This window comes from Mus pahari, chromosome 19, assembly GCF_900095145.1.
Source record: "Mus pahari chromosome 19, PAHARI_EIJ_v1.1, whole genome shotgun sequence".
NCBI lineage: Eukaryota > Metazoa > Chordata > Mammalia > Rodentia > Muridae > Mus > Mus pahari.
Genome location: NC_034608.1, coordinates 11724683 through 11736020, shown reverse-complemented (window position 1 = coordinate 11736020; position 11338 = coordinate 11724683). Strand labels below are relative to the sequence as shown.

The window sequence follows — 11338 nt, the reverse complement described above, 5'->3', positions numbered from 1 at the left end:
GGCAAATAAATACCAGAAGGCGTTAGATCCCTGGAATTACAGGCAGTTGTTAGCTGGGAATCTTACCCTGGTTCTCTGTAAGAGTTCTCTTAACCATTAATGTGTGTGTGTGTGTGTGTGTGTGTGTGTGTGTGTGTGTGTGTGTGTATGAGAAAGAGAGAGAGAGAAAGGGGGGATTTGTGTGTGCACCACATGTGGAGGTTAGAGAACACTATGTAGGATTAGGCTCTGACTTTTACTACGTGGGTCCTGGGAATCGAACTCAGTTCATCAGTTTTGGTAGCAAGCACCTTTATCCTCTGAGCCATCTCAAAGGCTCTTTATTTCTGAAGCAGGATATCACTCGCTAGGTTGCTCAGGCTGGCTTTGAACTTTCTTTCTCCCTCCCTAAGTAGGTGGGATTACAGGATGCCGCCACCAGGCCACGCTACTTGGCTAGTCTCTAGGATTTGCTCAGTAGTAACCATTGAAGGAGATGGAGGACTTTGGAAAGCCATAGTTAAGAGAAGGCGCGCCAGAGCCAGGAAGGGAGCTAAAAACAACGCCCCTGGCTGTGCACGTAAGTGGGTGCAAAACAACACCTGCTGGGAGTGAGTCGCTGCCGGGAGGATGTCCCCTTTACAAAAGGTAGGCGACAGGGCCAGGGAGCAGAGTGAGGGACCTGTACCCATCCAACGTCAGTGGGGTGCGCCTCTCTCTCTGTTGAAATCAGCAAACAATGCAAGGGCCATGTGCAGAGTGCACAGCGCTAGGGGCGGGAACCGGGCTCTGGGGGTTTCATGGGGGGCTCCGACCTAGGAGGACCAAGTGGCGGGCCCGACCCAGGGAGGTGCGGGCGCGAAGCAGCCGGCGGGGGGCGCTGCGGGGCGCAGCTCGGCGGGGGCGGGCGGGGCGGGCGCGGCGCGTTGCTGACTCACCGGCTATAAATAGCCCGGGATATAGGAGCCGCCGCGCGGAGCGCCGCCCTCAGTCCCCGCGACCGCGGGCTCCGAGCAGCTTTCCCCGACCCTGCCTGGGGCAGGTCCTGATCTGGCCCACACCGGATCCCAGCATCCAACCGATTCCTTCCCCCACACCCCCATCTGCTTGACCCTGGCGCGACCTCGCGCGCGCTGGGCCAGCAGCTGCAGCACATCTGGCGGGGTGTGCAGCCCCCTCCCCACCTGCCCGCCGCCCCGCACTCACCCGCCGCTCGTACTGCGCGTTGAGGTCGTCCGCCATCCGCCGCAGCTGGGCCCCGATCTCCCGGGCCCACTCCTCCTCCTCCACACGCACTCCCGGGGCAGCTTGGGTGGGGCCTCCCGCCAGGGCCTCCGGGGCGCTGGGCACGGGCGACTCTAGGTGCTGCTGGGCTGGCGACAGCGAGGGCTGAGGACCTGGGACGGGGGAAAGGGGCGTGGTCACTATCTATCCAGCCGGCCCGGAGGCGTCCGGGAGCTATTCTGAGCTTTCTTCTCCACTCAGCCATAGAAATTCCCCTTTTCTCACGCTTTCCCGCAGGCCCTAGAAAGGGGTCTTGCGGAAGTGGCTCTAGGCAATTACCCATTAAAGCTCATATCAATGTGGAAGTCCCTCAACTTATCCGTCCTAAGTACCTCTATTCTGATACAGGGTCAAATCCAGCCTGTTCTATTTGACAGGCGGGGAAACTGAGGCTCCCCCCACAGAAGTGACCAAGGTCACACGGGGATACCGCCACTGACCCCACCCAGTCACTACCCTCAGGTCTCCAGCTCACTCCTGCCCAACCACAGTCAGGCCACACCCCCGGATGTGGCATTGGCCAGATGACCAGAAGGCCAGACTGGGACTAACCCAAGAGGAATAGGGTTTGGGTGAGGGTGGCAGGGGTACTGGGTTAGACTTTGTGTCCACCCCCTCTGGCACTCATCCTTGTGCCTCGGTACTGTCACACTAGGTCCTGGGCCTCAGTTTCCATCATCTCTGAACCTAGTCCTGAAACGCAGGGAAAGTTGGAAAGTTTTTCTCTCTTCAGCCTCTGGGCTCAGGAGACTGCATGGGGAGGCGGGGGCCGATAGAAAGGGAAACCCAGATGGTCATTCCCCGTAGCCGGGCACCACAGGGTTAACAGCCCATCAGGCGAGGGACCTTTAACCCTTCCCTCCCTGAGCCTCCCCCTCTCCCCGAGGGGGACTTTCCCAACACAATGGCCCCTCCCCCTCTCCTTCCTCCCTGGGGACTGCGGACTAACCCTGCCAGTGCCAAAGAGATTCAAATAAAAGGGTAAGGCCTCCGACCCCTCCCCAAAGTCCTGAGGTGACAGTCCTCCCACTGGCCACACTCCTTCCCACTGCAATCCTCCTGGGGGTGGGGGGCGCCCAGGGACCCGGGCTGGGGGAGGGGAGCTGAGAAACAGCTGTTGCCCGAGGCCCGGGAAGGGACGTGGACTGCAACTCGGGGGACTGCAGTCAGATTCTAAGAGGGACTTCCCACTCGACCTGGCCCCTCCATCCATGTCTCCCACTCTGTCTTCCTGGTTCTTGCTACACAAAGACCACACTGGCCACACCCTCCCGGTGGCCCCACTCAGCTCCACTCCTGCTTCAGCTTCCCTGGGTGCGGGGCGGGCACTCACCGTCCGGGCGCGGGCTTCGGGGCCGGGTGCGGTGACCCCCAGGCCAGCGGGGGCCCCCCAGGGCGGCGGTGACGGCAGGTGGGGCGGTGGGGGCGCAGAGGTAGGCGGCCGGCAGCAAGGCAGGGGCAGCAGGGGCGGCGGGCAGGCCGGGCTCGCAGAGGCTGCAGGATACAGCGGAGGGCATCAGGCGGCCGAGCGGGAAGGGGCGCGGACTGTCGCGGGCCAGGCCCTCTACGGGCTCCGGAGAGCTGCCCTCCTGGCGTGCGCGGGCCATGGCGCTCCCTGGAGCCTGCGGGACACGGCGGGAGGTCAGTGGGGCGACTGCAGGGTGGGGTGTTGCAGGACCCCACCTCGTAGACACCCTGCCTGGAGGTCACTCCCACCCAGGAGGGGATGACCCCAGGGACATCCTGGCCGGGACACATGGTGGTGGGCGCACAGACTGCGTCTGGGGTTTGTAGTAAAACCCACCAGGAAAACTGCCTAGGACTCTCAGGGCTTGGGCCAGGGAGAACTTTCTCAACAGAGAAGAGCGCAGCAGGGGTGCTGGGGCTCCCAGGATACACCGTGCTATCAGAGAACCGTGTGTGTGTGTGTGTGTGTGTGTGTGTGTGTGTGTGTGTGTGTGTGTGTGTGTGTAATGGGAAGACACCAGTGAACTCAAAGAAGTGTCCAACTTCACAGCCCCTCCCGTACCCCCCCCCAGTGAGGTGGCTCACCCAGAAACACATGGGGACACACTTAGACATGCACACACAGCCATCCAGAGCCCTTCCAACATATTTACACCAGTCTCACACTGACCCGCTGCTGACATGCCCGCGCTCACCCACCCACAATGCAGTCACACACTGAAGCACAACAGACTCAAGACTTCAACGTGTGTTTCTCCCGCAGACACACAGACGACCCAAAGACACCCCTACTATACCTTAGCACACGCACCACCATCATCTCAAAACACACCTGAATGTGCACACACACACCCCTGCCCCAACTTTGAGCTCCTGGGACACAACAGCCACACATGTCATCACATCCAGATACATCATCCTCCCCAACCACATGGGGAGGCACCAGCCGCAGCTGGTAGAAGCCATCGGTCCAGCCTCTCCTCTCAGCCCCAATACACCACAGCCAACTGTCAGCCCCAGAAAACACACACACACACACACACACACACAGCCCAGTAGCACACACACCTAATGCAGAGACAGAAAACACTGGTCTCACGTGACTGGTATAAACACTACAGAGAGAGAGCACCACATGACACATAGGAGCCACAGATCACAGAGACAAACCCCTCAGACCCAAAACACACACACACACACACACACACACACACACACACTGCATGCAAAGAGAGGGGCTGACACTGGACCCACTAGATTCCCCCCACCCCCAAAGCCCTTCATGCTCAGCGTGCCTTGTGCCTCTTGCCACTCAGAAGTCACCCAGGGAGCGATCAGGCACTGGGTGGCATCCCATCCCAAAAGCTGGGTACAGCAGATGCTTGTCATGGAGACACCCAGAGACAGCACGCGCGCGCGCGCATACACACACACACACACACACACACACACGCAGCGCACACTCGGGCGAGACCCCTGCACAGCAACATAGCTCACTCAAGCGACACACAAATACAGCTCAAGTGCCCCGGTCGTCCGCACCACTACCACCAGCACTACCAGGCAAGCGACAGATACAAACCCCCTTTTGACCCCTTAAGAGCACACGTATACAACTCTGGTTTGGGGGGGTGGCCACCCACACCCGTAAACGGACAGGTGCACCCCACCCCACAGACACGAGGGCAAGGACTCACGCAGACACCCCTCCGGGTGACAAACGCCAACATCTCTGTGTAGGGATACAAACTCGGGAGCCAGACACGAGCACACACACCCAGGCGAGACACCTGCAGATCCACAGCCCCGCACGCGCGGTCCCCGCCGCCCCTCCGCTGTCACAGCCCCCCCCTCGACGCCGCCACGTGCGCCCGCCCCGCCCGCCCAGCGCGCGCGGGGCCAATAACCGGCTGTTGCTGGGGCGCAGCCCCCGCCCGCGGGAGCCACAGCCTCCGCCGCCCCCTGTCGCCGCCCCCGGCGGGCGCGCGCTCTGGGTGTGGCCGATCCTCGGTGCCACCCCCCAAACCCTCCCGCAGTGGGACTCGGGGGACTCGAGCGAGCCCGGGGCCACGCTCCTCCCAGGTCTCACTAGCCACCAGGGGGCGCGGGCGAGCCCGAACCCCATTGTTTGTAAACAAATCCGCCAGACCGCTGTGGCACCTGTGCGCCCAGACGGGGCGCCCTGAGTCCCAGGTGCTTCCTTCCCGCCCGTCTGGCCCAGCCTTAGTCCCAGTGATGAAAGCTGGGGCACAAGCAGTGGGAATGCAAGGCGACGGTCCTCTCGGCCCGTGCACCCCGTCACCTCCTCCAGGGAGCCCTCCTGGCCTTGTGAGCGGCAAGCGTAAGCAGCTTCGGGGATCGGGGTGTTCACTCACCCCGGGGGCATGAACACTCCGGAGGAAGGAGGCGATGGGGCGGCGGGCGGTTGCCTTCTGGAGGGCTCGCCCGCCGAGTGGGTTGCTATTGAGGCACCTTGCTGCTGCTGCTGTTGCTGCTGCTGCTCTAACTGCAGTGACTGCTGCTGCTGCTGCTGTTTCTGGAGTCTTCGTGTCTGCCTCCGGATCACCGCTGCTGCTTGCTCCCTGATGTCCCCGCCGCCTCCTGGGCTCTCCGCTCGCATGTGGCTCTATGCCGCGTCTCAGGCCTCCCGGCAGATCCCTGGGCCCCGCTCGCTCGGCGGCCGCCCCGCCCCGCCCCGCCTCTTGCTGGCTCCCACGCCCCGCCCCCGCGTGACGCCAGGGCCCCGCCCGCGGCCGGGGACAAGTCAGGGCTTGCATGCGGGCGCCGCGCCCCCTACCTCGGCGCGGGGGGTTTCCCGGCTGCCAGAGGGGCGGGGCGAGGCCTGGTCCCGGCTGGAGGAGCAGCGTGGGGACAGCCCAGACCTAGGTTGTCCAGACACACGCTTGACACACTGACACACTGACTGGGACCCACACCCACACCCGAGGAGTACGCTCAGACTAACGGAGTGGCACACCAGGGTGCACCGAGTCACTGATGACTGAGACACAGGGACACAAAGTCAGACCAGAGGCACAGATACACATCGGGACAAGGGCCTGGGCACACAAGCTCACACAGACCCAGACATCCAGATTATCTTACTGGCTCACAGGGTCACACACAGACAGTGACAACCCCACACGAAGTTGCACAAACAATATTCAAACAGCCTCAGACTCACACACCCGTGTCCCCAGATGCCTAGGGCATTCGCGCCACACTCAAGCTGACCCCTTCTCAGAACAGCTTCCTGGCAGGTTCAGAAGGACACACGCTCCAATCCAAATAGCACTCCCAGGCTGACACCCGCGAGAGCTGAAGCACCCCCACAAGATTGCACTGGCTGACCCTACAAAACATGCCAGTCACACACAGAAGAAACTGACCCCAGACCTGTGCTCACAAAGTCACTCCTGGGACAGGTTCCCGATAAATGGCTCGATGGCGGGTTACACTCGTGAACTTAAACACCCGGCCCACCCGGCGTACTACCCATCTGGCACTGGACGCGTGGGGAAGACGCAGCCCTGAGCTCCTGGCACGGACATGCCCGGGCAGCCCCTATTTCATCCTGTCTGTTGTTTCTGTTTCCTTTCCCTTTTCTGAAAGTCATTTCCCTTCCCTTCTGAAGCAGTGACCTCCCAAGCCTTAGACATCTCTCACGGCACGTGACAGACTCTCTGTGTCTCACCCAAACTGTCACCTTACCTATGTCACCTTACCAGCACTGGGCCCGCTGTAAAAAGGGTGTCACACAGCCATGTGAGAAAAGCACTTGTAAAAGAAAAACACAAGGTCACTTACACCTGTTTTCCCAGCACTTCCGGAGGATAAAGCCGGAGTGTGGTTGCAAGGTTGGAGTCTGTCTGAGTTACATAGTGAATTCCAGGCCCATTTTTGAGCACAGCAAGTGATCTTTTTCAAAAAATGAAGCAAGTGTGGGGAGAACTCAGTGATTAAGAGTGCTTACAGCAGTTCCCAAGGAAGGACCTGCATTCTGTTCCCAGTACCTACATCAGGTGCCTGGAAATGTAACCCTAGCTCTAGGGAATCTGATGCTCTTGGTCTCCTGAGAGACCTGTGTCTGTGTCCACACACTCACGTACACACACACACACACACACACACACACACACACACTTAAACATAAAATAACCCACAACTGGACAATCTACAGACAGTGAGAGACCTTGGAGCATTCAGCCTTAAACTGGATGTTTTCATCTAACTCCTCTCCTTGGGGTTCAGGGATCCTTTCAGAAGAGGAGGTGGAAAGATCACCAGAGGTGGAAGATGACTCCAAGAAAAGTGTGTTCCAAGCACACACACACACACACACACCCCACCCGTACAGGTTCCAAGCACTGAGTAGGACACAAGGCCCCACCTCTAGCCCAGAAGCTATTTGTAATTGACTCCTTCTGAAGGGAGAGACATCTCCAGTGGAGTGTCACTGGTTTTATATACTCCAGGACAGGTCTCAATGCCCCTCTGCCCCCCACACACACACCAGTAGTTGGTCAACCCAAATCAGACTGAGTGGTTTTTTTTCCTCTTTTTTTTTTTTTAAAGGTTTATTTATTATATCTAAGTACACTGTAGCTGTCTTCAGACACCCCAGAAAAGGGCGTCAGATCTCATTACGGGTGGTTGTGAGCCACCCTGTGGTTGCTGGGATTTGAACTCGGGACCTTCGGGAGAGCAGTCAGTGCTCTTCCCCGCTGAGCCACCGCTCCGGCCCCTGAGTGTTTTCTTATGTGCTTTTTCCTGAGTTTAGTTTTGGCTGGCCTGGTCTTTTTGGTTTTCTGTTTGTTTTGATTTTTGGTTTTGGGGTGGTTTTGTTTTGCTAAGACAGAGAGAGAAAGAAAGAACATGAAATTGGGTGGTAGAGAGATGGGCGCGATCTGGGAGGAACGGAGGGAGGGGGCAGGAATATGATCAAGAGCTGGAGAGCTGGCTCAGAGGTTACGAGCACTGACTGCTCTTCCAGAGGTCCTGAGTTCAAATCCCAGCAACCACATGGTGGCTCACAGCCATCTGTAATGGGGTCTGATGCAGTCTTCTGATGTGTGTCTGAGGACAGTGACAGTGTACTCATATAAAAAATATAATTAAAACATATTGTATGAAAATAAGTAAATAAAAATAGGCACATGTCCTTAATCTCCGCACTTGTAGCAGAGGCCAGAAGATCTCTGTGCATTTGAAGTAAGCTTTATCTATGTAGCAGCTACTAGGCCAGACAGTTACATAGAAAAAAAAACCCTGATAATCTATTTAAAAAACAAAAAACAAAAAACAAAACAAAAGCAACAACCAAAAGGGGAAAAGAAGAGAGGGGGGTGTGGCAGGTTCTCAAACAGTGGCCTGCCCCAGGACTAGGAACTTAGATCTCTGAGCAAATCAGGGGTCAGGATCTCACGTGAGAGCTTCCTATTTTGAATACCTGAGACTGGATTTTAGACATACATCCTCCCCACCATTCCTTTCTTCCTTCCTTGTCCTTTTCCCCAAGGTTTTGTAGAACTTTGATCTGGTGCAGGCCACAGGGCGGAGTGAGGGATGCCACTGGAGTCATGGGTGCTGGACAACCCCCACCCCGAGCCTCCCACCTCACCAGCTTACATCGCACTCATTAACAAACATTGATAGGCAATAAGTCCATCCTTTCCTTTTGGGGACAACAAGTTCAATGAGTCTGGGTACCCCTTTTACCGGATGTGGTGGCCCAAGCCTGTGATCCCAGCCCTGGGGCTGCAGAGACAGGAGGGGAGCATAGGCCTGCATGGGGAGCCACTGGTTCAAAAACACACACGAGGCCCTGGTGCCCATCCCCAGCACCACGCATATTCAAAATAAATAAATTAAAACAACCCCCACCCCCACGTGTGTATGCTGAGGACACAGCTCAGCTAGTAGAGTGCTCAGCTAGCGTGTATGAAGCCATGGTTGTGGTCGTCAGCAAACATGACAGAGGACGTCTATAACCCAGCCCTTGCAAGGCTCAGTAGGGGTAAGGTTGTTGACAGCTACACTGGGGATTTGAGTCACATCAAGGATGTATGAGATCCAAAATACAGATACAAAAGTGCATTTCTTCTCTCCCCTGACACTGGGTTTCTCTGTGTAGCCCCGGCTGTCCTGGAACTCACTCTATAGACCAGACTGGCCTATGAACTCAAGAGTTCCACCTGCCTCTGCCTCCCAAGTGCTGGGGATTAAAGGCGTGCGCCACCACTGCCCAGCTGTAAAGGTGCATTTCTGAGTGTAGGTCAAGTTCAGAGGTACCAGCATGGCCCTGCTTTTGACTTATTAACTGAGATGCTTCTTGAAGTCATTAAACTCAGCGCCTGACACGAAGGCCTAATCAGTATTTGCTGTTGTCATTAGTAGGACTAATTTGGAGCAGCGTGTTTTCTCAGGGCCTCACAGGGAAGTATCAGGGAGGGGACAGGCTCCTGCCTTGGGCCTAAAGTTCCTCCTGGGCCCCTCTCTCACCACCCAGTGACCTCCAGCCACTAACAGCAGACCAGACTGGCTGGAATGTTCCTCTAAGAAGGAATTAAGTATGAAATGGGTGGAAAATCTGACTGGGTAGAGAGGCTGTGTGGAGCCAGGTCTCAACCCCTCTCAGAAACATCTCCAACATCAACCATCCTGTCACTCCAAACACGAGGGTTAATGTCAAGAGCCATCATCAAACAAAGCAGAGTGAAGCCTACCCTGGCGTCTCAGATCTGTTGTCCCAGCCACTCTGGAGGGCAGGGCAGGAGGATGGAAAAAATCAACTTACTGACAGCCCAAAATAACAAGGGGAGTGAGGGTTGCAGATGGCTAGGCAGAGCTGGGCCATGGTGGCGTGCACCTTTAATCCCAGCACTCGGGAAGAAGAAGCAGGGGGATCTCTGTGAGTTCAAGGCCAGCCTGGTCTACAGGGTGAGTTTCAGGAAAGCCAAGGTTACACAGAAAGACCCTGTCTCTAAATAAATAAATAAATAAATAATTAGAAGGAGAAGAAGAAGAAGAAAAGAAAAACAAGATAGTTGACTGAATAAAGAGACCTACTGGCAAGGCCAGCAATTTGGGTTCCATTCCTGGGACCCACGTAATAGAAAGTGAGAATCAACTCCTGCGAGGTTTTTTTTTCTTTTTCTTTTTCTAATATAGCTCTTTTTTTGATAAAGGATTTATTTATTTTATATATGTGCGTACACTGTCACTCATTACAGATAGTTGTGAGCCACCATGTGGTTCCTGGGAATTGAACTCAGGCCCTCTGGAAGAACAGTCAGTGCTCTTAACCGCTGAGTCATCTCTCCAGCCCCTAATGTAACTCTTATTAAAATTATTTACTTTTATTTGACATGTATTGGTGTTTTGCCTACGTGTATGTCTATATAAGTGCTGGATCCCCTGCAACTGGAGTTATAGACAAATGTGAGTTGCCATGTGGGAGCTGGGAATTGAACCCTGGTCCTTTTGAAGAGCAAACCCTGAGCCATCTCTCCAGCTTTCCTCAAGTTTTCTTCTGAACCTCAGCATGTGTGTGTGCACCAACATAATAAAATAAATTTATTTATTATTATTTTGGGGGGGGGGTTGAGACAGGGTTTCTCTGTATAACCCTGGCTAACCTGGAACTCACTCTGTAGACCAGGCTGGCCTAGAAGTCAGAAATCCGCCTGCCTCTGCATCCCAAGTGCTGGGATTAAAGGCATGCGCCACCACGCCCAGCCCTTTTATTATTTTTATTTTGGTTTTTCAGGACACCATTTTTCTGTGTAGCCTTCCATGTCCCAGAACTCACTTTGTAGCAGGCTGGCCATGAACTCACAGAGAACTCACCTGCCTTTGTCTCCTGAGTGCTGGAATTACAGAATCACTGACTGGCATAAATGTATTTATTTTTAAAAGAGCAGTAGAGTCCTTACATACCAGTGTGTATGGAAGGGGACAGAGACAGAGGTGTGGCTCAGTGGTAGAACATGCAAGAGACCTTGGATTCAAACCTCAGCATCTCAAATAAGTAAGAAAGTTACTCTACTGTGAAGAATTAGGGACTGCTGGGAATTGTGGCTAAAAGTGTGCCAATGGATCAAAGGCTCAAAGGCTCAAAGGCTACTTTTTGTTTGTTTGGTTGTTTTTTTGTTTTTTGTTTTTTGAGACAGGGTTTCTCTATGTAGCCCTGGCTGTCCTGAAACTCCCTTTGTAGCCCAGGCTAGTCTCAAACCCACAAGAGATCCTCCTGCCTCTGCCTCCTGATTGCTGGGATTAAAGGCATGCACCACCTCAGCCTGGCTATTCACCTCATTTTTTTTGTTTGTTTGTTTTGTTTTAAGATTTATTTATTTATTATATGTAAGTACACTGTAGCTGTCTTCAGACGTCCCAGAAGAGGGCATCAGATCTCATTACAGATGGTTGTGAGCCACCATGTGTTTGCTGGGATTTGAACTCACGACCTTCAGAAGAGCAGTCGGCGCTCTTAACCACTGAGCCATCTCTCCAGCCCCTTTGGCTGTCCTGGAACTCACTCTGTAGACCAGGCTGGCCTCGAACTCAGAAATCTGCCTGCCTCTGCCTCCCAAGTGCTGGGATTAAAGGC

At 55.2% G+C, this 11338-nt stretch overlaps 1 protein-coding gene across 2 annotated transcripts in view; it reads right to left on the bottom strand.

Moving 5' to 3' along the window:
- The window catches only part of Bbc3 (BCL2 binding component 3), an 8512-nt gene extending 3127 nt beyond the window's left edge, over positions 1–5385 (bottom strand). Inside the window, exons 1-3 of one of the 2 annotated variants that reach the window (XM_021219227.2) lie at positions 5106–5385; positions 2597–2885; positions 1186–1376 (exon numbers count right to left, since the gene is read on the bottom strand). In XM_021219227.2, coding sequence (XP_021074886.1) covers positions 1186–1376; positions 2597–2870 — 465 coding nt within the window. In that variant the 5' untranslated portion in view covers positions 2871–2885; positions 5106–5385. Of the gene's footprint in view, positions 1–1185; positions 1377–2596; positions 2886–4427; positions 4513–5105 lie in introns of those variants that run through there. The other variant, XM_029531905.1, reaches the window with a different exon arrangement.
- Positions 5386–11338: the final 5953 nt, after the last annotated feature.